Consider the following 27,807-nt stretch of genomic DNA (forward strand, 5'->3'; position numbering starts at 1 on the left):
CTGGATTCTGAGTGAGGAGGAAGCCTCCCTGATACAAGCCGATAATTTAGAAAAGCAGTCCAGGCTCCACTGATGCTGGGGGTGGAGCGAAGGGCACCCCCGCTGTCTGCTTAGCTCCTGACCTGGAGATAGCCTGTACCAGCCCCTCTAGACGTGTCTGAAAGATGAGTGAAGGATGCATTGGTGGAAAAACGGGCAGCTGTTGGGTGCATTTGAGGTAAAGACCATACCTCTTTTTTTTGGTAACTGCCTTGTTGAGATACACTTCGTATACCATAAAATTCACCCTTTAAAAGTGTGTAATTCCATAGTGTTTAGCTGTACACCTGAAACTAACACAATGTTGTAAATCAATGATCCTTCAAAAAATTTAAAAGAAGAAAAAGGAAAAAAATTTAAAAAATAGTTTTTAGAATATTCACAAAGTTGTACAATCATCACCACTCATTTTTTACAGCATTTTCATCAGCCCGAAAAGGAACCCCACACCTAAAGGGTAGTCCACCCCCCATCCCGTAGTAACCACTAAGCTACTTTCCACGATGACATCCTTCGGTATGTATTTAGGTGCAGAAACTCCTAGGTAAGATGTCAAATATTGATAACCCTTAGGTGTTCTAAAACTCAGGAAACCTGAACCAAAAATCCTATCCTTGACTCTGTCGAGGGTCTGGTACCCTGGTCCTCAGCCTCCTGTGGGAAGAGCCAGCCAGAGGGGAGGAGCAGCTGCCTGCCCTCCACAGTGGGTGTCCTGTTAGCTGCAAGCCTCGCCGTTCTCTGTTGCCTCTTGTTTGCTCCTCTGCGTGACCCTGTAGGCATGGCAAGCGGGGGTCCTTGCTCTAGACCTTTGCCTCTCCCAGAGGATACCACGTAGTGAGATATTTCCTGAACTTTCCACTGCAGACCCCATGCTGCTCTGTAGCCCACGGCCCACAGTCGGGGCTCCCGTGAAAATTCCCCTGATTCTTGCCAGGCTTTTAAAATCTCTTTTCCCAAGGGTGGGTCTTTGCAGAAGTTGAAGGAACCACCCTCCAATTCCATCTCTATGCCTGGACATGCCACCCCTTGCCAGGATGGGTGGGCACAGGCGCAGGGGTCTGGGGGAGACCTCGCTGTCCTGCCCACCTCGCCTTCTAAGACGGGCCTTCCACGCACTGATTCAAACCACGTGTAGACGGGAGCCCCGCTCAGCATCTCACGCCTTTTAACCTGCTGTGATGGGAGCTGTGGCAATTACGTTTTAATTGAGATGCACGCTGCTTCAGCAGACATGAGACAGCTACAGCTATTGCTAATTAATTTTCTTCCGAAAGGACAGCATTTACTAATTATGCTCTGTGTTGCTCACGTTATGGATGTAGTTTACCTTTCCGGGTGCCACTCTGTGGTTTCTACCCAGAGGTGGTTGGGGGCGTCCTCTTGTGCCCGTGTGCTGGCTTCAGACGTGAGCAGATGGTTGTGTCCTGCAGGTGGGCAGTTCCTGGTCCTCGGTGTGGGGGCAGCTTGCTCCCCTCACCCCTCAGCATGAGCCCAGGGTCTCTCACCGGCCTCTGATCTTCTGAGGCAGGAGGGCAGAGTGATGGAGGGCTCGGGACCTGGGACATCCCTTACATAGACTTGGGTTTTAACTGTGAACTTGGGCAAGCGGCCCTCAGCCGCTTCACTTATAAACGGGAATAATGGTGCTTCTCTCGGGGGTGACCGGGAGGCTGCACAGACCCCGTGTGTGCCGCTGGCCCTGAGCGTGGGCCCTGTGGGGATGGGCTATGGTTTTGGCTGAGACAAGGACACTGTTGGCCATGGAATAGCCACCCAGACCCTTCCCCTGGGCTCCTGTCACTCTGTGTCCCCCAGCGCTTGACTCCTGGGCCTTTTTTAATGCTGTCACCTAGGCAGGTACAAATTCCTGTCCTTGGCTCAGCTCTGCCTGGGGGCTAGGGCTGTCCTGTTAGTGGGGCAGGGCCCCCACGAGCCCTTGAGATGGGACTGAATGGGATGCTGGTTTTCTAGCGATGGCAGCTCCTGAACCCAGGCCAGCACTAGCAGGTGAGGCAGGTGGGGGAGAAGGCAATGGCATTGGGCACCTGCTGGGCACCTGTCTCGACACATGGGCACATTTAATCCTCCCAGTGTGGAATGGCTTATGTTATAGCCAGCTTCCAGATGGGGGAAACTGAGGCTCAGAGAGGTCACAGCTGTAGGTCTGCTGGTGCCTCTTCCAGGATGTGGGGTGGAGACAGGTGAGGGGAAGCAGGCACCCTGAGTCCCGTGGATCTGCAGACCCGTGCCCTGCACGGCCTGGGGAGGAGCGGGGCAAGGGAGCATGGCAGCGGCTGGAGATAAAATTTGGGGTCTCAGTCAACATTTCCTCCAAGCGGACCCTCTGTTCGGGGCACAGAGGTGAGTGCCTCCGGGCTGTAGCTTGGGGCACCTGAGCCCAGCGTGGGCAGGGCAGAGAGAGCGGAGACTCGGGTGCAGAAGTTGCTGGGGAGCCCCGGGGGGTGGGCAGGGCCCCCTGGCTAACGGATGGGTCCCCTCCCCCAGCCCCGTGGCCTCCTGAGTTGGCCGGTCCCCGTCCTCAGAGCCCGGGGCTGGCGGGGGCTGTCCGGCTGCCCTGTCCAGGGCTCTTCCCCATCCTGGCCTCCCTGTCCTGGCCTCCACTCCCGTCATGGGGTGCTGGTTCCAGCCCCCCCGGCTTCCTGGCTGTCATCTCCTGGCCACGTCCCACCCCTCCCGTGACTCAAACTGCCCCCCTGTCCGTCCTGACTCAGTCCCAACGGCTCACGCTGCCGCCCACACAGCCAGAGAAGATAATTAGGGGAGCGAAGTGGGTTCTCCGCCAGGTTCCCAGGGTAGGTGACGTAGGTGGGGGCCGGGCCGAGCCCGGTCTCCATGGCCCATTTCAGGAGAGCAGTGATAGGGGGATGATTAATAATCGTGGTTGACATGTGGCATCTGTTGGGGGCTTTCTCTGTGCCAGGGCTGCCAGGTTATCTCACTCACTGCGTACAGAGACGTTAACCAGCTCACCAAGGACACACAGCGAACTAGGGGCAGGGCTGGGTGTGTGTGTGTGTGTGTGTGAGAGAGAGAGAGAGAGAGAGAAAGAGAGAGAGAGAGAGAGACCCTAACCACTGGGATGTCCCACCTCCCCAGACCGGGACCCACCGCCTCTGTTCTCCTCCCCAAACCAGGCAGAGCGCAGGTCTGCGCTGTCTGGGGTCGGCATGTATTTGAGCGTGTGTGTGTGTGTGTGTGTGTGTGTGTGTGTGTGTGTGTGTGTCTGTGTCTGTGTCACGGGTGTGTTTGTGCTTAGGCAAATGGGGAAAGAAAACAATACTCGCGTCCTTTCTGGGCTCCGTAGACATCACTGCATGGGGAAGGAATGTGGGTTCAGCAGAACACTGTTTTCTTTCTGTAGCACGTGAAGACCTTGGGGCTTCTCAGTTCTCAGAAAGGCGTCTATTACTCAGGTCTCACTTAGCAGTCACCACGAGAAAGGAAGCCTGGTGCGGACACACACACACACACACACGCACGCACGCATACACACACACACACGCACGCACATGCACACACACACGCACACACGCACACGCACACACGCACACACACACACACACACACACACACACACACACACACACACGCACCCTTTAGCAGCCAGAAAGCAGAGGCTTCTTGGATTCGGATTAGGCAGGCGTGTTGAGACCAAGGTCTAATTGCTGGGCTCCAGCTGGGCGGTTGGAGGCCACCAGCCTCATGTCATCTTCCGTTTCTTCTTTTTTTTTTTTAATTTATTTATCTGTTTATTTATTTTATTGGCTGTGTTGGGTCTTTTTTGCTGTGTGCGGGCTTTCTTTTTTTATTTTTTAGTTGCGGTGAGTGGGGGCTACTCTTCCTTGTGGTGCACGGGCTCCTCATTCTCATGACTTCTCTTGTTGCGGAGCATGGGCTCTAGGCGCGTGGGCTTCAGTAGTTGCAGCACATGGGCTCAATAGTTGTGGCTCATGGGCTCTAAAGCGCAGGCTCAGTAGTTGTGGCGCACGGGCTTAGTTGCTCCGCGGCATGTGGGATCTTCCTGGAGCAGGGATCGAACCCATGTCCCCTGCGTTGGCAGGCGGATTCTCAACCACTGTGCCACCTAGGAAGCCCCCGTTCCTTCTTTAATAAGCTGATGGCTGTCTCTTCGGACATGCAGGGCCTTGGTAGGCTGCCCCATTTCTGGATGGGAAAGAAAGAAGGAAGGATGGGTAGGAGGAGAGGGGAGAAAAGAGAGAGAAAAAAGGAATGAAAGAGAGGAAGAGAGACAGGGGAGAGGGATAAAGAGAGAGACAGATGGCAGCTCAAAGCAGACTCTGCGAAAGTCTTTCCAGGGGAGTGGGGGTGGCTGTCATTCACTCCACCTCCCCAGCAGGACGGAGTTCCCCGCAGGCAGGCGTCCTGGGAGCCAAGGGGGTGACGAATGCCGAGGCCCTGGGGCCCTAGGAATAGGTGGAGTCACTGGCGGATACAGATAGAAAACCACAGCTCAGACACGTGAAGCCTCCTTCCAAGGCCCCTCAGCTGGTAGGTGGCAGGGGTGGGCCTGGGAGCCTCATCTGCCTGGTCCTGGCCAAACTGTCCCCTCCCGCTAGGAGGACGCTGTTCCCCTGATTCTGACGGTGCCTCTCAGGTGAGCCTTCCCCATCCTCCGGGCGGCATGACCTGCCCGTCCTGCACCAGGCGTTGCCATGAGAGTGACGCTCGCTGGTGGACCTGCCCTTCAGCCCACCCTCAGGGCCGCACACCTCCTGGAGGGCCCAGAAGCTGCAAGGTCAGGGGCTTGGCCCAGTAGAGGTAAAGTGAAGGGGCTCGTGGGGGACCCAAAGGCCATCTAGTATATGCCATTGGTTTGCCAAGTGTCATGAGCTTTGGTATCAGGGGGCAAAAGCTTCGCTGTATAAATGCATGTTAATCCCATCTCCCCTTTGCTTAAAGCCTTCAGTGGCTCCCCAGTTCCTTCCGTATCACATCCAGACTCTGGGCCCTGCTCTCCTTCCGTGCAGCCTGGTCCTTGGCTGTCCCCTGCCACCTGTCCCCTCTCATCTTTCCTGCCTTTCCTATCTGCCGCAGGTGTCGGCCTTGCTGTGAGTGCCCCGAGGGCAGGCTCCAGGGCTGGCAGACTCCAGGGATCCTCTTTCTGTCCCCAGAGCCTGGCCCACAGACCCCAAAACGTGCAGGGAGCAGAGCCAGTGGCCAGGCCTTGGCTCTGTCCAGGCTCTCCCCCAGGCCCTGGGAGCTGAGCCTGAGGGGCCAGGGGTCTCTCTGCCCCCCGATGTCTCCCCATCCCCCCGCTCAGTTGCTCCTTTCCTTCACTTGGGGCTTTGGTTCCAGCATGTAAACCCGTGCCTGAGGGGGCCTGGAGGTTGCACACACGTATTGGAGATGTGGAAACTGAGGCTGAGAGAGGGATGTGAGTTCTCCAAGCGGTCATGGCAGAGAGGTTCCCAGGGCCTGGTTCCCCTCTCCCAGGGAAGCCCCATGCCAAGATCTGGGGAGGGTTTTCTGATGTGTTTCTGAGCAATGTTACATCTCAGGAGAGCCTCAGGAGGCTGGCGAGGTGACCCCCCACCCCCCGTGCCCACGGCTGTCGGGCTGTCTGCTGCCAACAGCGAGGTATCCTTGCTGTCAGGGCCTGGAGCTGGCTCTCCCCTCTCCCCGATGCACCTGAGTCCTGAGTGGCTTCAACGTGTCCCCCACACATCTCTTTACTCCCCATGGACTCTTGGCAAAAGTCTCTCTCTGCCATGTTTCCTCATCTGGGAAAGGAGCCACTAGCTGTGCGCACACCTGGGGCCGTCGGGAGGACAGGATGGGAGACAGAGGCCAAGCACCCAGCAGAGGCCAGGCCCTCCCGACCTCCCTGCCATCACCGAGGGCCCGTGTGGAGAGGCGAGGCACGTGGGACTCCACCTCTGAGGGCGTGGGTGTGATGACTCCCGAGGAGACAGGGCTGGGGCTTTGGTGCCAAACGTGAGCACACTGGCGCTGGTTCTGCCGCTCTGGGCAGTTTACTGTTGGCCTCTCCGAGCCTCAGTTTCCTCGTCTCTAAAATGGGGATCAGAATAGTCTCTTCCTCTTGGGAGTCAAGATGCAAACCAGTGACGTGTAAGGGGCTCTTTTATGGAAAGGAGCTCAGTAGCTATGAATCCCCCAACCCAGTTTTCCTCTGGGTATCTCAAAGGTGTGGTCATTTTTCAGCAAAGCCTCTTGGAACCGAAAAACATGCCCCAGACAGGCAGCCTCTAGGTGGTGGGATTTCAGACCCTGGGAGTGGGGCAGCTCATGAGGAGATAGGAAAGGCGGTGCCTGTTGGAAGCAGCAGGCATGCCTGTTCCAGAAGGCCTGGGCCAGAGCTGTGATGTCACCCAGGCATGGTGCTGGATCTTTCTGGCAGTTTCTTACCTGTGCAGGAGGCTGATGGCCTCTGCCTTGCAGGTGCCCGGTTGCTATGGACGGGTGGGTACTTGGCTGCTGGCGGCAAGAAAACGGTTTCGTTGCTGGGGACTCTCCTTTTACCCTTAATGATTCTCTTGTCCTATGAGGGGTGGGAATGCAGCCCCCAAGTCATTATCCCCCTTGGGGTCCCCTCGTTGGGTTTGGGAGATAAGGCATGTCCGGTCCCCTTTGAGGAAGGAAGCAGGTGTTTTTCTATAGATCGGCTCCTGCTGGCTCTTCCCCAAATCATCGCCACTTGGCCTTTTCAGGATCTCCTGCTCCCTTTCTGGGCTCTTCCACAGTCAGTGCCCTGTGGCCGTTCTCTCTACTGGAGGGGAGGGAGGCAGGGGCCCAGTGGGTCCACCTCCACCTCGGAGGATCTCAGCACAGGCTCACCCGACCTGGGCGCACTCCAGCCCTTGTGGGGCCTTGGTCACGAGCAAGGATGGTTCAGTGGCGCTGGCTCGGGTGCTCTGGGCCACAGGAGAAGCAGAGCAGCTGGCAGGATTCCCGGCTCTTGAACATTTCCTTTGGGGATGACTGGAGTGGGCCCTTGGTGGGAGGAGAGATATAGGGGGAGACTGAGGTTTTGAGACCTTTTTCAAAATATTTCTCATAAATTCAGTTTGGGGTTGCCCAAGATTTGGGGTCAGCCTGGAGGTTTCCAGCCCAGTTTCCTGGCCTCTGAAGGGGAGGGCCCTCACTTAAGATGGGAAGCTAGTCACCCTGGTGGACACTGGACCCCATGGGGGCTTTGAATGGAAAGTGGTCCGACCCCTGGGCTGCATCTCCCGTGCCTCGCGTCTCTCCGTCCTGGTTTCTCCTCTGTCAAGAGGGAAGTAGTGACGATTCAGAGTGAAGTTGTAGCGGGGGAAGCTTGCTCTCGTGGCCTCTGAAGGGACCTCTTCTCTGCGGGCAGAGGAGCTGGACGGGCAGACCTTGCTCCTTTGCCCTGCTGGTGTTGGGGTGCTGGAAGCAGCAGCCCCCATTCTGAGGCCTGGGAGGCCCCCACTCAAAACTGGCCAAGGACACAGTCACCTTCCAAGACTGCTCCTACACCCTTGTCCTTCGTGGTTAGAAATAAGGCTAGATTTGTAGTTTCTCCTGGCATTTTCTATTTTCATTAATAAATGGCATTTTAACAGAAAAAGCAGTATGACTTTATATTAAGGAACATCACCAAAACCCAGCATGACCCCAAATCCCATCATCCTAACATAAGAGATTTATCTTATATATTGTCTCCAGTTTATTCTCCAATTGCAATTATGGGATGCATTCAAGTTTGCTTTATTTTCACCTCCCATATGATCTCAAACATTTCTCTTTAAAACAGTGACCTAAAATAGATGCAGTACTGTTTTACTGTGTTGCTAAAATGCAATATATTAAAAAGATCTCCCTCCTATTAACATGGAGGTGGTTGCCAGGGTTTTGCAAGCATGGCTGCAGGGAACATGTTGCACGTGCTCTGGCTCATAGAGCATCAGGGAGGCAGGCCAGAGGCTTAGCAGATGCTTAACTGCAGGTGGTGGGCTTTAGCAGTCGAATTGGCTGGAGTCTGCTCCCTGGTATATCCTAAAGCCACACACCACCCAGCAGGTCTCCTTTGCTTTAAGCACCTTCCGTGTGTGTGGTGCTGTCTAGATGTTTCATAGTCATGAAATCACAGTCATTCATAACAGCCCTGGAACATCAAATTCTTCGCTCCATTTTTCTGTCAACAGATTCTACAGTAAGGAGGAGCTGGGTCACTTGCCCACAGTTTCCAGCAAGAGGCTGACCCCAGCTTTGGATCCGATGCTTCATTGCACTGCCTCGCTTTACAGCATAAAGTGGTGAGCTCCCCATCCCTGGGGGGTAATCAAGCAGAGGTTGGATGATGAAGTGTCTAGAATGCTCTAGATCAGGGTTTCTCAAACTTGGCTGGGTAATTCTCTGTTGTGTGGGCTGTCCTGATCAGTGTAGGATGTTTAACAGCATCCCTGGCCTCTACCCACTAGCAGCTGGTAGCACAATTTGGAAACAATAAAAACGGGTCTCTGGATATTGCCAGTCATTCCCTGGGGATCAAATTCACCCCCAGTTTCTCACTTGCTGGAGAGGATTCCTGAATCAAATGAGAGGTTGGCGACTGGACCTCTGAGGAGCTCTGGGACCTCCATGGGGCTGCCCGCCTGCTGGGATCCCTTGGTGGACTCTGTCCCCATCAGTGGGTGGTTGATTGGAGGGTCTGGGTGTGGTGCCATCGTGGAAGGAGTCATGGGAGCCAGGTTCAGAAAGTGCCTCTTCCATGTGTGGACCCAAAGCACAGATGCAAAGGCTCCCAATCATGTGATGTGCCCTGGGGCAGGTGCCCTGATCCCAGTAACGACTGTAGGTGACAGTCCTGTGACCAGGGCTTTACGTTCTCTGTGGCTTCTGGCCAGTTTGGAGGACTCGCCTCACTTGAAGAAAACTTGCGTGTCACTCTGGCCTCTCACGTGGGCTGGGACATCCCAGAGCATCTTCCCAGGGGTGGTCCTGTCGGGGAGTTGAGAGCCGAGCCCTCCCGTGGCACCCCGACTCACACATCAGGTCTGGAGAGGGCTGGCAGGGAGAGTGTGATTTGTGGGGCTGTGACTAGACTTGGACTTTAAAGAGCCCTCTCATTTCCTCTCCGGAAGCCTTCGAAAGGCCCAGGGAACAAAAGGGGCTTGATTGAGTGTGCCTTGGAGAGCTTCCTCGAGAAGTGGGGAAAGAACAAGCGGCACACACTACAAAGCCACTTCATTCTGTGTATGCTGTCGTGCCAAGAAATGCTGAAGTGCGGGGACAAGCAGAGAGACATGCTCCTTTTTATCAGGATGGTATGGACTGGCGGTTAGAGCCAAGGACAGCCGTCAGCAACCCGTGCAGGGATTTTGGCACCCTGTCCCCCTGGTTCTTCCCTTACTCTCCTCCTGCCTCCTTCCTCCAGCCCTCTCCATTCCTGTTCCCTTCTACTTAGAGACATTAACTTTTTATGTGACAGTCGCTTAAGGCCTGACCCTGTTCCGGGGCACTTTGTGTTTTCATAGTCTGTTCTTAGAAGTGAAAATCTTCAAAGAAGTGACTCTCTAATGGCAGAATTTCAGGCAGTGAATGCTATCTGTGGCACATTCTAGGCTGCATCTTTCTGTCAGGCTCTCGGAGTCAGTTAAATAACTGTTAACAGCCATCCACTGTGTGGCAGGCACTAGTGGGGGACGGTTTAGGAGACGACTGACTTCAGAACGCTGGCTTTATTACTCTGATGGCTCCCACTACAAATTGCACACTTGTAGGATACCGAGCACGTGTGGGCAATGTGTCAGGGGCTGGCATCGAATGTCAAAGAGCCAGACCATCCAGAGAGATGGGTAAGCAGAGACTTGAGGTGTCTCCTGAGAGCTGTGCAACATGGGAACCCAGGAAGCCCTCCTGGTGGAGGTGGTGCTGGCCTTAGGCTTCAAGGTATAGACAGGAGTTCATTGGGCAGAGGTGCAGAGAGCATGATTGCAGAGGCTGACAGGCGGTGTCTGGGGAGGGGTGCAAACTTCTGGAAACACCCTGGTGTGAAGGACGAGGTCTGAGTTGGTGGGAACGAGGCTGAAGGGGTAGGGAGGGCCTGGGCCTTGGGGGCTCTGTGCTCCCAGGTGTGCAATTTGGACATTTTTCCACAGGTTGTGAGAGCCACGAAGGGTCAGTGCTCACCCTCTGCTGGACACAGAGCCCGGACTTCTTGTTCGCCCTGCCTCCCCCTTGCTGCCCAGACACTGCCCTTCATCTGGTTTAGCAGACCTTTCTGCACCTCACCTGTCCTTCCTTTGAAGATGCATATTCACCCCTTCCTCCAGGAAGCCCTCCCTGACCTCCCTCAGGTTAGCCCAGGCCCCCTGTGGTTTCCTGAGCTAGTCTATCGGGAAGCTTATTCTCGTTCTCATTGTCTGTCTCCTTTAAGGACTGTCCACCCTCGGGCTGGGTGCTCTGGGAGAGCAGTGTGGTGTTTAATTCACCTATGCGGTCAAGGTCACAGGCCAAGCTTGGCACACAGTGGGCCCTTGGGAAATGGTGCCGCCTGCATGAAGATCTCACTCTTGTCCTGAGTTACAGAGCCCTGGGACTTCCCTGGCCTCCCTGAGTGGGCAGGTCTTCAGGCTGTAGCCCACCCACCCGGGGCTGGGTGGGGCCCAGACACCCAGTTTGGGCTGCAATGTGCAACTGCCAGGGGATGGGAAAGGTGTGTAGGGGCATGTGGTCTCCCAGGCGTGCAGAAGGAAGTGGGAAGCCCAGGAGAGCTGGGGACCAGCAGGCAGGGTCCCAGTCCCACCCCAGATAGCTTAACAGGTGTGCAAAGCTGCCAGCCGAAGGCGGGACACTCCTGTTGGCTTCAGTTGCCAGGGCGGTGCTGGCACAGTCTGGGGAAAGCCCGTGGCTGAGCCTGGCAGAGGCTGAGATGGAAGAGCTGGGTGCGGGCGTGGCCTGGGCCATGTGGGGAGGGCCGTGGCCGGGCAAGTCAGAGCAGGTCGCTGCGCAGGCCGAAGTGGAAGATGCTGGGCCACCCACCGGCCTGGTTCTCCCCAGAGCCTTGAGAGCAGAGCAGCTGCCCCAGATCTGCAGCCAGCCCTCCTTACCCTGCCTTGCTCCCCACCCCGGGCCCAGCACCCCCCAGGGAGAGGGAGATTGTTGGCACTTAGTATACAGTTGCTGGTCCAGGGACACAGGTGTCTGGGGTCTGTTTACTTGTGTCCTGTCTGTGCTTCCCCAAATCCCTGTTTCTACCCAAGTATGGCATGACATGACACTCCTGGGGATCCTGCCTGTCCATCTCACATGTGGGGCGCTGAACCCAGAGACGGGGGACACTTACCCAGAGTTGCACAGAGAGTCAGAGTACCCTTGGGTTGGGGGAGGGATGTGGTCAGCTGAGGCCAGCCAGCTGAGGTGTGAACTGGTAAGGAGCTTGGGGACAGCTCCTTTGCATCATGGGCAAGGAAGGGGCTGCTCTGTATACGAGCTGCTTGGGCAGGGGACTGGACCAGTGACCTCTGGAGGCCTTTCTTGGTGCCAGACTCTGAGAGCAGAGGGAGAAGACTGAAGGGGTGAAGGAGTTGTGCTCTGGGCCCTGGAGGGTCTCCTTGCCTGGCAGCCTCCTGATGCGAAGGGTCCTCAGCAGGCCCAATGCAGAGAAATCAGACCAAGGCCCTCTCCTCCTCTGGGCAAGCTTTGTTTTTTTTTTAAGTTAATTAATTAATTTATTGGCTGCATTGGGTCTTCGTTGCTGCACACGAGCTTTCTCTAGTTGGGGTGAGCAGGGGCTACTCTTTGTTGTGGTGCATGGGCTTCTCACTGCTGTGGCTTCTCTTGTTGCAGAGCATGGGCTCTAGGCACGTGGGCTTCAGTAGTTGTGGCACGTGGGCTCAATAGTTGTGGCCGCAGGCTCTAGAGCGCAGGCTCAGTATTGTGGTGCACAAGCTTAGTTGCTCCTCCGCATGTGGGATCTTCCGGGACCAGAGCTCAAACCCATGTCCCCTGCATTGGCAGGAGGATTCTTAACCACTGCACCACCAGGGAAGCCCTCTGGGCAAGTTTAACCTCTTTGGGCAGCCGACCCAGAATGGCCGGGGCCACCCAGCTGGGGGCCAGGGCTGCCCAGCTCCCTGCTCAGGTGAGCCTCTGTGACTTGGGTCACTTGTGCTGAGATGTTTGGAGCGATGGGTCCTGGGTCTGTAACCCCCACTCTCTCCCCCCAGTCCTGGGCGAAGGCCGAGGTGCCCCTGCACCTCGAGGCTGCGGTTTGACTTATGATTAGAAGGACATGGGAAAGCCACCTGCACCGTGTCTCTGACTCCAAAATGCCACTCCCCAAGCCTACAGTTCCAACAGGAGCAAAGGGCTCCTTTGAATGCATAATGGTTCAAAAAGCATCTTTTAACCAACACATACTCAATTTTTTATTTGTCTTGAAAATGGTGTGAGCTTACAGGACAGGAGGTCAGTACCCGTAGACCTGGGTGCTCAGCACAGTACACGGCAAAGCCTTCGCTCTCAAGGGTTTACGCGTTAAAGGAAGGGCGGCAGTTCACGTGCCAGTAAGCGGTTTTGCCCTGAAGACTTTTTTCATCACGGAGCTGGCAAACGCTGCCTGTGACAGACATTAGGAGTTGGTGACATCGCCTTCTTCTGACCTCAGAGCCAGCCTGTGCTGACCTCCACCTTCTCCCGTGCTGCAGGGTCCCAGGAGGTCCCCAACCTTGTGGGGACCAAGGCTTGAGGGGAGGTTAGGAGAAGAGGAGGATTCTTGCAGGCTCGGGTGCCGAAGAGCATTTGTGCTTTGAGTCAGTCATCAAATGTGGACTCAGCCTTTGTCCGGGGCAGGCATCAAGGGGGCGGCTGTGGCAGCAAGCAGTACTCAGAATACAGAGACATTGGAACTTCCCTGGCGGTCCAGTGGTTAAGACTCCGAGCTTCCAATGCAGGGGCCCTGGGTTTGATCCCTGGTCAGGGAGCTAAGATCCCACTTGCCATGTGGCCAAAAAAAAAAAAAAAAAGAAAGGAAACAGTGACACGACAGTTTGCCCTTGGGGGCACGAGACAGAACTGGCCTAGAGGTGGGTTGGCAGGGCAGGCTCTGGGAAACTAGCATTGCAGGCAGAGCTGGAGGTGTGTTAAACTGGGTGAGTTGGAGGAGAACTGGGGGGCGGTGAACCTGGAGCTGTGGATGGGGGGCAGATCCCAAAGTGGGGCCTTGGTGCCGTGCAGGGGATTTGGACCTTGTTCTACGGGCACCTCCCCGCCTCTCTGATCTTTTTTACCCCTCAGAGCCCCCTTTGGGGATTTTCTCCAGTCACTGGGCCTCTGTCCTTGCCTCCCCGCCCCGTCTCCAGGCTCGGAGGAAGGGGGCCCTGGCGGGGGCCTTGGTGCCCGTGGTGCCCTCCATCACCCTGGGCCCCTGCGGGCGGAGGCCTCCCCTGCCTGCAGCCTGCCCAGGGCCGTCTGTTTTTCCTCCTCGGGGCAGAGGCGAAGCTTGTTTTTCCTCCTGGCTCAGGAATTGCGCCTCAGAAGCACACAATGCAGCTGTTAAAATATCTGGTCTGGCCGGTGGCACAGCGGGTCCCTTGTTCATCTCACAGACAGCGGCCGGCGGGAGTCTGCCTCTGCTGGGCGCCTGCTGGGGGTGGGGGGTGTATGTCGGGGAGAGACCCCAGCCCTCTGGGCTTCTGCTGCTTTGGGGCTGTCCACGGAGGAAGTGGACAGACAGTGGCAATTGGGATTAGCAGGACAGCACGTTCCAGAAAGATGTGCAACTTGAGAGTTTGCACTTTAGACCCCAGAGGCCCAGACACCTGCGGTGGGGTTGGGGGGGAGGATGAAGAGGAAAGGGGGCCATGGCCTGCCTTGTCCAGTCTCGGACAGGCCTCCTGCTGGTGCCAGGGCTCCCGGATCAGGTCTTCCTGCCCCGGTGGGCAGACAGGTGGGTGGTCTCCCTGGGGCTGCAGCTATGGTAAACGTGGGGAGCATTTGAGTCGGGACCCCCATGTGTGCCAGGCCCTGTGCTCTTAATCCTCGCCACAAGGGAGGTGCTGTTGTCCTCCCCATTTTACAGATGAGGAAACTGAGGCTTAGGGGGGACTCGGTTCTTATCCACCAAGGTGGGTTAGCTCTGACCAGGGCTCAGGTGGGAGGGCGTTAGGGCAGGCTTCCTGGGTTTTAAAGCGTGCCTTCCTTGGGTAGAGCAGGGAGGGGAGAATGTTCTGGGCAGGAAAGCAATGGGACAGAGGCAGGGGGATGGAGACGGGTTTCAGGGGATGAAGCTGCGTGCAAGCGAGTGGAAGCCACAATACCATCTGAAGGGTGAGTCACCAAGGAGCTCCTACCCACACCCTCCCAAAGAGAAAAGCCTCTTGCCCAGCTCCGGCCCTCCTGACACCCATCTCCCCTTATCTGAGACTGGCTGCGCAGGAGGGGCCTGCATTTGCTGATTTCCTGTGGTCAGGGCCTCGCTGGATGCTGTTCCAGCCCAGTAAGTCAGTGCATTAGGGTTAATGTTGTTCCTGCACACCAGCAAGCCCAGGGGCTGGGCACATGAGGGAGCTTTCGTGCGCGGAAAACTACATTCAAGCAACACTGAGGGAGCAGGTGCCCCGTTAGGAGAGTGGTTTCTGCATGGTGCCCGCCCCTGGCCACAGCGGGCAGTGGGGAGGGCTCTGGGCTGAAGCTCCTGGGAGCAGAGCAGCTGGGGTTGTGGCAGCTGACCCGCCGGCTGGTGCTGCACAGGTGTGTCCAAGATCCAGGAGGCACACCTCCTCCCTAGACCTTGGTCTCCCCCAGTCCTGTCTTTCCTGGAGAAGGGTGCCCTGCTGCAGGGGTTTACCTGCCCGGTCAACCTTGGGCCAAACCCCACTGGGGACCCATTGTGTGTGGCGCCACTGCTGTAGGGTGCTCACCGCCGTGCAGGGAAGCTTGGCCGCCTTCTCAATCGTGCTGCGAGTGGGAGGATGCCCTGTATCACAGGGGAGGGGACAGAGCCTCAGAGAGGGAAAGCCACACGGCCAGACACACAGCAGATGTAGACCGCGCTGGCCCAAGCACAGCCGTGTCCCTCACTCTGGGAGAGGAAAATGTATGTTTTAGAACATTATTTTGTCTCTGGCCGTGAAAGGCAAGCAAAGCGTCCACAGCTTGGTGTCCTCCTTGGGGACCCCTCCCCTCACCCCCTCCCCTCTCCCTCCAGGATGGAGAAGCGGGTGTCAGTTTGGTCCCGGGGGGCTGAGCTGAAGCCCGAGTGTGGCTCCAGGACGCCCTTTGCTTTCTGTGGCCGAGGCTGGCCTTGCCCTGCGGGGCTGGTGCTGGACGGGCGTGCCTTGGGTCTGGAGCGCCCTTTGGAATGTCCATTTTCCGGATGGCAACACTGAGGTGATGGGAGATGAAAAGACTCAGTCATCTACTCCAGGAGGATGTTGACAAGTCCTCGGAATCTTGGGGCAGTGAGAGAGAGAGAGCGCCCACTGCCGCCTTTTTAGTTACAATGAGGTTATAATTATTATTACAGTTCATCAGTGTTGTATTGGCAGCACATTTTTCACTCCAGGAATTTCCACGTGTTTTGTCTCATTTGATCACAAAAATAAGTCAGTGATCAAGGCTGGGTGGGTGTTCATTATGTCTGTGTGTAGCCAGTGTATGTGTGTGTGTGTGTGTTTGTGTGTACCTCTGTACACGTACATGTACATGTGTGAGCCTGTGCAGTGTACAGTGTGCACATGTGGGTGGCCTTGTATGAATGTGTGACGATGTGTGTATGTGTGCCCATGCTCACACGTGTGACTGTGTACGTGGTTGTTGCTTAGGTTGTGTGTGCTCTGCGTGTGTGCCCATGTGTGTGGGGCCTGGGCAGCGTGCCGCGAGGCTGACGTCAGACAGGAGGTGAGCACACCAGGGCCCGCGGTGGCTGGGATCGCTGGGAGGCGAGGTTTCATCTCTCTCCTGCAGGTTGATTTCGCCCGGGGAAGACGCTCTGATTCCTGTGACTCACTCATCAGGAGAGTTCAAAGCAGCCAGGTGGCGGGAGGGTGTCTGGGATTGCAGGGTTCAGAGCGATTCGCTCATTTTGCCCTGATTATTAATTTATTCTTCAAGCCAGTCTTTTCACTGTGAGTTCATCTTTGCTGTGCCGTGGCCCCCTCCTCAGAATAATGCTGTAAATGCGTAGGATAAGATGCATAGGATTGGGGTGAATATATTAGGAGTTTGGGATTGACATATGCACACTACTGTATATAAAATAGATAAACAACAAGGACCTACTGTGCAGCACAGGGAACTGTACTCATTATCTTGTAATAAACCATAATGGAAAGAATCTCTGTGCTGTGCACCTGAAACTAACGCAATGTTGTAAACCAACTATACTTCAGTTAAAAAAAAAACCCGAAAAAAACCCAAACTCATAGGATTATGAAGGAAACCAGTTGTATTGATTGCAGTGATCATAGGTTAATAGAGGTGCTTCTTTGCCGGCACAACTGGCAAGGTTGGGGTGGGGGGTGTCTAATGCCGACCTTGACCTTGAGAGCAGCACCATGGTGAGCACAGGTGATGGATGCCCTGACGTGTCTTGTGCCAGTGGCAGGCTCACGGGCACTGTGGCTTTTACCCACCTTCATGCCCGAGGGAGACACCAACTTCCGGTTTCAAATTACTGAAGTTAAAAATATGTTTTTTTTCCAGCCAGGTTATGCAGCCTTGCTTTAATTGGAACTTACCAATTATTTGGAAGCTGGAAGAGATCTTATGAGCACCCCGTGTAGTTTTTCCTAAACCTGCCTGTGCGTCAGAAACACCCATGGAGCTTTTGTAAAAGTCCAGATACTCTGTCCCCCACTCTCTGCCTGAACCTGTAGCATCCGAATTGGCAGAAGGCCCAGGAGTGTTTCCAGAGGCTCTGGGTGCTGCCAGCGCCCCCAGGGGTTGCCGAGGCCCTGGGGGTAGGGGACCGGTGTGCAGCTCCAAACGGAAAGGGGGCTTCTTCTGCCTCCGGGTCCAGGGCACCCCCTCCCCCTAGCAGAAGCCTAGGCGCGTGGCTTGCTGGGTAATGTGGGGGTGTTGACACTCTCCTCGCCCTGGTGGGGGCTGTGCTCTCAGCCCCTCTTGTCAGGGAACCTTTTGTGGAGCCCGCGCGAAGTCCCCAAGCACAGACCACAGGCCGCCAGTGGAGGTCTGGGGACCCGAGGCCCCGCCCTGCTGTCCCCAGCTGCCCCCCCGCCCCCCAGCCTCTGGGAGCCCAGATGAGGCTGTTGACAGGCAGAGTCTGCGCGAGAGGAGCTTCAGGGAGTGAAAGTGGCTGCCTGGGACCCTGGGCGCCTGGTGTTTACCCAGAAATTGTGCTAATCCCGGTAATTCCCGTGATTTACGCAGCCTCTCGGCTCTGTCTGCTGCCTTCCTCTCCTGGAAGGGAGGGCGAGGGGGAGGGCGACGGCTGATCTGCAGGAGACAGGCCTGTGACACAGCTGTCCCTGCAGGCCCGCCCCCCCGCCCGCGCTGAGTCAGCTCCCCACGGGTGCTCGTGGGACCCCAGGTACTCCCGGGCCCACTGCCGTCTGGGTCGTGGGAATCTGAATAAATCCCCCCCCCAACTCTGTCCACCTGGTCCTGGGGTGGCCTCGCCCTGAGGCTTTGGGCAGCATTCCAGCCAGAGGACCCGACTCTGGACCTGGACCTCCTCCCTCTGTGGACAGTGGCTTTGGGCGGCTCCCCTCTTCCTCTGTGAGAATCAGGAGGACGCCACCCCCTCCGATGACGTAACTGGGTGGGGACGTTGGTGTGAGGCAGCTGCAGCTGCTGTGCCCCAAGAAAACCCCCAGGCTCCCCCTCTTCTTTCCAGCCTCTTCATGTCCCTTAACAGAAGTTGTCATGGTCCCTTCTTGACTGAGCCTCTCTTTTTGCCCTGGCATTCTTGATGCTCCAAGGATGCTGAGTTGCTGGCCTCAGTTTCCCATCTGCCTTTGGGGATGCTTCCCTGGAGTCTGGGTTTGGTCTAGTGGGCCGACCCTGTGGGTGCCTTGGTTTCTGGTCCCTCAAACCCCCTGCCTCCTGGTGCTGGCCTGGTTCCCTGGGCCCGTCGTGTCCTGTCGGTACATGCTCAGCTGGACGTGGGGACCCAGGGGTGCAAGGCCCGGCCCTGGCCTGGAGGAGGTCACGATTAAGTGGGGAGCCGGGTGAGTACGTAGCAGGTTGTGGCTAGGCTGTGTGAGAGGTGCCAGACCTGGGGGAAGGACACCCAGTTCATTTGGGGGGACTGCTCGGAGCCTAGCCTACTGCAGTGTAAGGCTGATTGTCCATAAAGAATTATGGAATAAAGAGTTAGAGGAGGAATGTGCAACTTGCAGCTCCTCTCCACCCTCCTGGTCAGCCTCTGGACGGTGCCACCCACAGGGCCATGGTGTTGGCAGGCAGCCCTGGACAGAGCCTTAGCTTTTCCTGTCCCTTGGCTGGTGGTTCCCGTCCACCCATCTTACCTCCTTGGGTGCTGCACTAGGACAGGGGCCTTGTGGAATCCTCCTGGGCTTCTGGCATAGGGCCCCTCACACTCAACAGGGAATTCTGTCGGGGAATTCTGGGGCAAATCCCTTTGCACTGCAGGGTCCTCACTCGAGAGACAGCTCATGATGCTTCAGAGTACAGTGGGGCCAGGCAGCTTGGGTTCAAGCCCTGGCACAGCCACTTTTAAGCTCTGTGTCTTTGGGGGAGTTATTCTTCCTATGTAAAAAGTTGCAAGGATTCAAGGAAATCACTCTTGCAAAGAGCTTGGCACCTGGTAAATGCTCGTTAAAGGTTTGTTGTTACAGCTATTATTTTGATTTTTGTCCTTACGTCCACGTTTGGGTGTGTTTCAAAGTTGAGGCTAACTTCCTTCACCTGAGCTTCTTGGGAGGAAAACCCAGATTGTTCACAAAATCACTCGTATTTCCAGGAGCTATGATTTCCTGCCTCAGAGGTTTTTGCCAGGCATTCCTGAGCCATTGCTCCATGCCAGCCTGAGTGGGGAGCAGCTCCAGACCCAGAGGCAATGATGAGCACAGCACGGGAGGGCTGGGAAGCCGTAAGAACCTGAAAGCGAAAGTGACCATGATTGGGGAGGAGCTGGGGGGCTTCCCAGAGGAGGTGACATCCGAGTGGCATCTTGAAGGAAGACTAGGAGTCCGTTATACAGAAAGGGTGAAGGGTTTCTGGTGGGTGTGCCAGGGTCAGAGTGGCTGGTTGTGAACTGGGGGTGGGGCGAGGAGGCTGCAGATAGACACAGGAAGACTTTACCTGCAGGCCCCAGGGGCTCAGCGAGGCCTTGGCCTCGTGGTCAGATTTGGTTTGGGGAAGTGCCTGGCTGTAGGGTAGCGGGGGACCTGGAGAGGGAACAGAGATGGCGTGAAGGTGCTCAGGACCCAGAAGAGAAGGACGCCTGGCAGAGCAGGCAGCTGGGAGAGGCCCCAGTGGCCAGGTGCTTTGGAGATGATGTCAATCTGGCTGACGTGTGGGGAGGATGGGGTGGGACGGTGGCCCAGAGTGCCAACCAGGTGACTGGGAGGGGGGTGTTCCTCGGGCCAGGCTAAGCAGGCAGAGAAGGCGGAGCAGGCACAGCCGAAGGTCTGTTGCTGGTGGCCGCTCAGACAGCCAGCATCTTACAGCACAGATTATACAAATAGGCTTAAAGGATCAGCCAGTGATCCTGAAATCTCGAGGCCAGAGGAAACCCTGTAACTCACCAAAATCCTCAGGGAGATTTCTCTGTCCCTCCTCTATCTTGGGTTTTCTGGGTGGGGATTTTGAAAGACTGGAAACCAGACAGGCTGGTGTGTGAGATAAATTGAAATCTGAGTGGTTCAGAGCTTGGGCTGTTCGCTTGGCAGGCGGGCAAGCCTGCCGACCGCCTCCGTGCGTCACACCCATCATTCTCGTATACTCCCACTTTTTACTTAGAAAAACATGTACTGTTGTAGACTTTTAAAAAGTGCAGTTCTGGGGCCTGCGGGTGGAAGATTTGAGGCCCTTGGAGATGGAGCTGACCATCGCCTTTGGTTTCTGCCACCTGTGATCCACGAGCTCTCCCCAGAACCTTCTCTTTCCGCAGGTGCAGACCCGCCTGCCTTCTTTCTGAAACAGCAGCCGTGGACCTCCTGGGCGCTCTCCAGTGGCTGCATCCCTTTTTTTGCTTTTATTTTATTTTATTTTATTTTATTTTATTTTATTTTATTTTATTTTATTTATTTTATTATTTTATTTTATTTTATTTTTTATTTTATTTTATTTTTTGACTGTGTTGGGTCCTTATAGCTACATGCAGGCTTTCTCTAGTTGAGGTGAACGGGGGCTGCTCTTCATTGTGGTGCATGGGCTTCTCAGTGCGGTGGTTTCTCTTGTTGCAGAGTACGGGCTCTGGGTGCTCAGGCTTTGGTAGGTGCGGCACATGGGCTCAGTAGTTGTGGCTCTCAGGGTCTGGAGCACAGGCTCAGTAGTTGTGGCACACGGGTTTAGTTGCTCCGTGGCACATGGGATCTTCCTGGAGCAGGGCTCGAACTCGTGTCCCCTGCATTGGCAGGCGGATTCTTAACCACTGCGCCACCAGGGAAGTCCCTTTTTTACTTTTTTTATGGCAGAGCTTCCTGACTAAATGTCTATGCCACTGACTCTCCCTGAGCCTGCCTGGGCCCTGGTCACCTCCATGCAACTCCAGGGCCTCTGAGAGCCTGTGATGGAGCTGATTGTTCCTGGCATTTCTTTCTTGGGTTGGATTCTGGGCCTCCACACTCTCCTGGTGATTTCACCTTCTTTTCCTTCCGCCTCATCCCTCCCTGCTCACTTCCTTAGCTGGTTTCTCTTTTCCCTCCTGGACATGTTGGAATGCCCGATGTTTCCTTCTGGAACTTTCTCTCTCTCTCAGAGATCTTGCCCCGTGGTGGCCGTTTTCCCATCTGTAGCCTCTGCCTTTCCCCGAGCTCTGCCTTGCATTTCCAACAGTCTCTGTCTATCTTTTTAAAAAAAATTTTATTTTTTTTTAACTTTTTTATATTGGAGTAGAGTTGATTAACAATGCTGTGTTAGTTTCAGATGTACAGCAAAGTGATTCTGTTCTACATATACATGTATCTATTCTTTTTCAGATTCTTTTTTCATTTAGTTTGTGACATAATACTGATCAGAGTTCCCTGTGCTGCACCGTCGGTCCTTGTTGATTATCCATTTTAAATACAGCAGCGTGTACATCTCAATCCCCAGCTCCCTAACTGTCCCCTCCCCCATAACCATAAGTTCGTTCTCTAAGTCTGTGAGTCTGTTTCTGTTTTGTAAGTTCATTTGTATCGTTTCTTTTTAGATTCTGTCATACAATACTTCTCTTTCTCTGACTTACTTTATTCAGTATGACAATCTCTAGGAATATCACTCATCCATTAAAAACAATGAAATAATTCCGTTTGCAAAAAAATTTCATTGAAGTATAGTTGATTGAGAATGTTGTGTTAGTTTCTGCTCTACAGCAGAGTGACTCAGGTGCACATATACTATATACATTCTCTTTCATATTCTTTTCCATTATGGTCTATTGCAGGATATTGAATACAGTTCCCTGTTCTCTACAGGAGCCCCTCGATGTTTCAGTCTCTGCATGGCTTAATAGGCATCTCAGGCTTCACACAGTCCAAACCCAGCTCCTGGGTTTTACCCCCAAAGCTGCTTTTCACCCACTGTGCTCCATCCTGGCAAACAGCACCACCGTGCAGTCACCCAGGTGCTCAGCTGAAAATCGGAGCCATCTTTGACGCTACCCCCGTTCTCTTAAGAGAACTGGCTTTCAAATATCTATTCTGTAATATTTGATACCAGTGCTGAATTAGCAGTATCTGCACGTGATGAAGCATCACTTAGTAAAACGCCTGCTTGTGACCCACCAGCCAGCTGGAGATGGAGTGTTACCTGGGCCCCGCATCCCCCGGGTTCCTCTCTCCTAACCCGTGGCGACTCCGCTTCCGTGCATACCCCACACCCAAGCCTGAGCAAGACCTGTGGGCTCTGGCTTCAGAGCCACTGTCCCTTTAACCCAGACCACCATCATATCTTCCTGGGTCACTGCAGTTGTGTGCCGTCTCCCCAGATCTACTCTCCATAACACCTGCAGAGAGACCCTGTTATACTGTGAGTCCTGTCACGTCCCCTTTCTGCTCGAAACCCTCCAGGGCCTGCACTCAGCTTCCCGCTGCTCCTCCATCAAGCCAGCCTCCTCACCCCTCAGGCCCACAGCTCCAGCACTTGCCTTCTGGCTGCCTGCCATGGGCTCCCTCAGACCCTCACATGGCATCCCATCCCTTCCTCGGAGAGGCAGGGCAGTGGCTCCCCTGCCCTTCCCACCCTGCTCTATCCAGCCCCTCCGCTTTCACACATGCTATCTCTCACTAATGAAAATGAAATATACATTTATCTTCTCCCTTTATTTATTGCGTCTTGCAACTAGGTGGTGAATTCTGGGGGTTGTATTTTCAGCACCAGGCATGATGCTTGATACATAATTGGGGCTTGAGAAGCTATTGACTGAATGTGTGAGAGTGAATAAATGATGAAAATTCTGTTGGATGCGTGAATGGGCAGATGAAAGAATGAATGAATGAACACGCACATGAACAAGTGCCAGATGGGTCTGGTCTGGTGAGCTGCAAAGGAACTGGAGAACGAGAGCTTTTCCTTGAGGGCTGCTGAGTCGTGCTTCCTGTATTGATTTTTCTCGTCTGCGAGTCTGAGATGGAGGGCCTCACCTTCTGACTTCATTTCTCAGTTCTTGCTACTCGCCACACACGGTACTTAGGAACTTGTTGCTTAGACTTGAAAAATCGGGGGTAACAGACAGTGCGAGCGTTCGGCTGTGGTCCTTGAGGTCGTTCAGAAGGCCGGGTGAATCTCAGAACGAGTAATTCTCAAAATTAATTAAAGCCTCCTTTGCAATGATCAGAGGAGGAGCGCATGGCGGCGGCTGGGAATCTGGGTCGGCGCTTCCCGGCTGGGTCCGGGGGCCTCGTTGGTGAGTGTCTCTGTCTTCCCCTTCAGGGCTGCCACCCAGGACTATGCGCGGCTAGGATGGAGACGTCCGCCTCAGCCACGGCCACGGGCAAGAAAGAAGCCAAAAGTGGGATCCTGGAGGGTGTCGCTTTCTCCGAGCCGAGCAGGAAGGCCTCAGCCCTCGCGGTGGCCACGGCGGCAGCGGCGGCCGCAGCAGCTGCCCAAGGAGGTACTTTCTGTTCTGCACGCTGGGTGGGGGGTGTTTTTCATGAGCCCGTTTGGATTGAATGAGGCGGGTGGCCCATGTCATCGGGCAGGCGTGCTGGGTTTATGGAGGGGCGGGGCAGGAGGGCTCCCCTGCTCCTGGGGACCCCGGGCACCAGGATGCATGCCTGCAGGTGGATCTCTGAGGTCCAGCCACCCCAGATCAGAGGGTGTGGGCATCTCGGGCTTCAGCAGGAGAAGGGGAGAGGGCAGGCAAAGGAGGCGCGGGGCTGTGGGGTGTCCCTGGGCTGCATTCTGTTGGCACAGAGAGGCTGCTTCTTGCCTCCGGCCTGCCAAGGACTATTTTGGAAAGTAATTGTCTCCTGATCTCTTCTGGCTATAATTAGAGGGTCAGGTATGGAATTTAGCATCCTTAGGTGAATTTCTGGCCAACTTAATTATAACAGAAGGACTCCCCGAGCCACAGCCTCTCATTTTACTGCCCCGAAGAAAAATAGTCTCTGGTTTCCACAGGTCCGTGCCAGCATCCCATTGGGAAAGTTTGTGGGAAGGCGAGACCTCCCCTTGTGTCTGCGCGGTCCGTCTGGAGGCCACAAAACTATTTCTGTCTCTGAGGAATGGAGAGACTTAGATTTCTTTTCTTCCCCTTTTTATTCAAGTGCATTTAGTCATGCCCTGTTGCTCTCGCCACTCAAGCACAGCTCCCAGGGCAGCGGGGGAAACGTGCCTTCGCTGCGGTGGGGTGTGAGTGCCGGCCCCGCCGCGCGCAAGTCGATGTCCGCAGATCTCCGGGGGCCTTTGTTCAAATGCAAACCCCCAGTCGGTGAGTCAGGGCGAGGCTGAGTTTCTGTAATTCTAACCAGCACCCAGATGATGCTGGGACGGCTGGTCCACGGGCTGTGCTGGGCGCAGTTTAGGGCTGGAGCCCAGGGATTCGGAAAGACTCAGGGCGGGTAGGAGTCGGTGTTTCCAAGAGTGAACTGGAGGACCTCTAGGTCATTGTTACTACATCGTTTTTATTTTCCCCATGATTCTCAGTGGGGGCTTGTTAACAGGATGTGTGGCTCAAGCCAGGGGAGGGAGATCCCAGGCCAACCGTCCTATTCTGGGAGGTGGGTGTTTGGGCTACTCACCTGTGTGAAGCCCCTCGACCCCTGTCCCTGCTAGGAGCTGGGCTCTCCCGGCCCTCCCTCTGTGAAGAGAGGCCGGCTGGAGAGGAGGAAGGAGCCAAAGCCCAGGGTGGACCCCATGCAGGTGGTGTCAGGGAGCCAGGGAATGAGTGGAAGGAGGGGAAGGAAGGCCAAGGGTGGGGGTCCAGCGGTGGTCCCAGGGCTGGCTTGTCCTGGACCTGGCTGGGTCTGCATGTGCTCTGTGCCTTCTCCAGGGTCAGGGCCCACCTTGGCCTGTGGCGACACCTCAAGTGGTCCCTCTGCCTGATGCAGAGACCCATGGGCCCCTGAAGCCTGAGTGGCGTCAGTACATCTCTGACCCTCTCCCCAGGCACTCAGCTGTCCCTGCCTTGGCCTGTCCCTGCCTTGGCCTGTCCCTGAACCTAACCCTAACCCCAACCCCAACACTAACCCCTAACCGTAACCCTAACCCCTAACCCTAACCCTAACTCCTAACCCCTAACCCCAACCCCAACCTCAACCCTAACCCCTAACCCCTAACCCTAACCCCTAACTCTAACCCTAACCCCGAACCCTCACCCTCACCCTCTCCGGAGCCCACGAGTGGATCGTGAGCTGCCACGTGGTGCAAGTCACCGCCATGTCCTGTGAGAACAGACTTAGGCAGTGATGAGAGAGTAATTAGGGCGTAACTGGGGAGGAAGTCCTCTGGCATCAGACGTGGTTGTCACCAATGGGGCAATAACCGCAGGTGCCGGGGGGGAGTCTTGGTAGGGGGGCAGGCAACAGGCCTACAGCTTGGGGTGCAGTGGCTGCCCGGAGGCACCTGACCTCACTCAGCCCCCACACCTCCCCACCCAGGGTGCAGTCCTGTCTGCCCTGCAGCCCCCGTTCCCTCCTTGCCCGACCCCAGGCGAGCGCTTGGCTGGTGAGGTTCCTGCACTGGGTGGACGTAGCCCTCAGCCCTGTCACCCGGGGAAGGTGGCTCCTTGTCATCGGAGCGAGTCAGGTGCATCCCCTCTCCCTGCAGCCCTCTCTGGACGGCTCATTTAGGAAGGGCCCTCGGAACGGGTCCTCTGGGGCTGGGGGACCGTGAGGTCTGCGTTCTGCAGGTGGGGCGAGGGAAGCCGGTGGTGTGGCCCCGGGGCACTGGCCTGGATCCCCGTTCCAGCCATGTCGCGGATCCCAGTATGGCAGGCCTTTCCCTTCTCTGGGCCTCGTGTTCCTAATCTGGGTCGTGAGGGCATTTGGCAAATGTTATTCCAAGTCTGTATGATCTCATGACATTGGGTCTTCCTTAAATCTTACCCATGGTGGCAGAGATGCTGTGAGCAAGCATCCTCTTTCATGCAGCAAACCAGAGTCCCAGACAGCTCCAAAGAGCCTCTGCCTGCAGGGGTGTAGGCCTGTGGACAGATGAGATGGGGTGCCTGGCAACACAAGGGGGTTCGTGCGTGTGTCCCCCACACCGAAGTCCTCTCAGGACCAGGATGCTCGAACTCTGCCCTGGAGCTCAGCGCTCGGCACCAGGCCTGGCAGGAGACAGCGCCTGAGGGTCTCCTGTGGCCCTGAGTGGTGTCGGGGAAGGTGGCCTTGATGAGGAGCTGGCCGAGGAGGGGGAGCTCAGCCCGCGGGTGTGGGGCGGGTGTAGACAGAGTGGGAAGGGCAGAGGGGCTGCACAGAGGCCTGGGAGGGGGGCGGCGCTGCCTGCTGCGTGCTGGGCTGGGACAGGGGTGCGGGGAGCTGAGAACTGCCTGTCCAGGGGTCCCTGCTCTGCGCTGTTTCTGGAAAAGATGGGGTAACATCCTGGTCTGGTAGGCCGGTTTGCTGGGGCAGGGGCGGAACTGAGATAATTCCCTGTGGCCGAGCAGGTGACCACCCACTCGGACACCCCGTTTATCCCTTCCGCGTCCACGGGATTGGCCCCGTGATCCGCACCGTGGTTTGCAGCTTTCCTGGAAGGAGAGGATGGCTTACACAAGCGTTGTGTTCCATGGCCTGTTACACATCTGTCCAGAGTAGGGGGAGTCCTGTCTGAGGATGTTGGGGGCGTGTGGTGAGGCATGCAAAAGGTCCAGACCCTGCGAACCGGCAGGGCTGTGATCACTCACCTCTGCGAGGTGCCTAGATACGGGAGGTACCCTGTGTTCCAGGCCAGCTTCTGACGCCTGCCAACTGCCACTGGTTCCAGGAGCTTCAGTCCCACCCTGGCACTGTAGGACTTTGGTTCTAAGACTGAACATACTTTTAGGCAGAAGGATCTCATTTCCACATGGTCTGTAACTGAACATTTGGAAACAACCTAAGTGTTCAGTGATAGGGAATTGATTAATCAAACTGTGAAATGTCTATTGAATGGAACATTACGTAGACCCTGAAAATGTTTATCAAGACTTTATAATGGGGGGTGGGGTGGGGTGGATGTGCCTATGTTCTAATAGTAAAGTGTAAAAAAGTAGGATACAAATTATATCTCACCTCTGTTGTTGCCAACCAGAGTTCTTGGCCTTTCCCAAGCGGTAGAAATTGACGAGATGCTGGACAAGAAATTCAGGCAAGGCTTTACCCGGGCCCCTGCTGCAGCAGGAAGGAGTGAGAACTGGTAACAGGCTTCCTTGCTTGCTCCCTGAGCAGGGAGAGGGGGTGAGCTGATTCCTTATATGGGGTGAGAGTAGGGGTGTGTCCAGGGGTCGGCCGGAGGGGTGGCTTAGGTGGTCTGCCCACCCCTTTGGTGGTGCCGTGGGCAGGGGACATGCGTAGTACCCTGCTTTTGCTTCAGGCTCTTCAAAAGTGGTAGTAGTTTTTTTTCGGTCTTTTTGTATCTTGTCCAGAATTTGCCCCAACTGTGCATGCGTGCAGTTATTTTCAGTCCCTTATAGTTTATTTGTATTCTGTTGCTCAAGGAGACATTTGTCCAGGGGCAGGCGCTGCAGCAAAGGGCCCCAGGCCCCAGGTCCCAGCCTGTCACAAGTTTATAATACATGGAGGTACCGTTAGCAGTGGTTGTCCAGATGTTGGATCTCAGGGTGATATACACCACCTATAGCAAACTCATCCCCTTGGTTCTTAAGGACCTTCAGTCTTCTAGAAGCCTCTGTTAGAATGTCAATTAGGGGAGGGCTTCCTAGGTGGTGCAGTGGTTGAGAATCCTCCTGCCAATGCAGGGGACACGAGTTCGATCCCTGCTCCAGGAAGATACCACATGCCGCGAAGCAACTAAGCCCGTGCGCCACAACTATTGAGCCTGCGCTTTAGAGCCCATGAGCCACATCTGTTGAGCCCATGTGCTGCAACTACTGAAGCCCACGTGCCTAGAGCCTGTGCTCTGCAACAAGAGAAGCCACGGCAATGAGGAGCCCGTGCACCACAATGAAGAGTAGCCCCCACTCACCGCCCGCGCACAGCAAAAAAGACCCAACACAGCCAATAAAAT

At 55.6% G+C, this 27,807-nt stretch overlaps 1 protein-coding gene across 5 annotated transcripts in view; it reads left to right on the plus strand.

The window, feature by feature from the left end:
- The window catches only part of GLI2 (GLI family zinc finger 2), a 247,689-nt gene that overhangs the window by 39,249 nt on the left and 180,633 nt on the right, over positions 1-27,807 (plus strand). For 3 of the 5 annotated variants that reach the window (XM_057745248.1, XM_057745247.1, XM_057745250.1), the window contains exon 2: positions 23,068-23,248. In XM_057745248.1, coding sequence (XP_057601231.1) covers positions 23,098-23,248 — 151 coding nt within the window. In that variant the 5' untranslated portion in view covers positions 23,068-23,097. Of the gene's footprint in view, positions 1-18,101; positions 18,198-23,067; positions 23,249-27,807 lie in introns of those variants that run through there. The other 2 variants (XM_057745249.1, XM_057745252.1) reach the window with 2 other exon arrangements.

This window comes from Hippopotamus amphibius, chromosome 8 (genome assembly GCF_030028045.1).
Source record: "Hippopotamus amphibius kiboko isolate mHipAmp2 chromosome 8, mHipAmp2.hap2, whole genome shotgun sequence".
In the NCBI taxonomy this organism is placed as follows: domain Eukaryota; kingdom Metazoa; phylum Chordata; class Mammalia; order Artiodactyla; family Hippopotamidae; genus Hippopotamus; species Hippopotamus amphibius.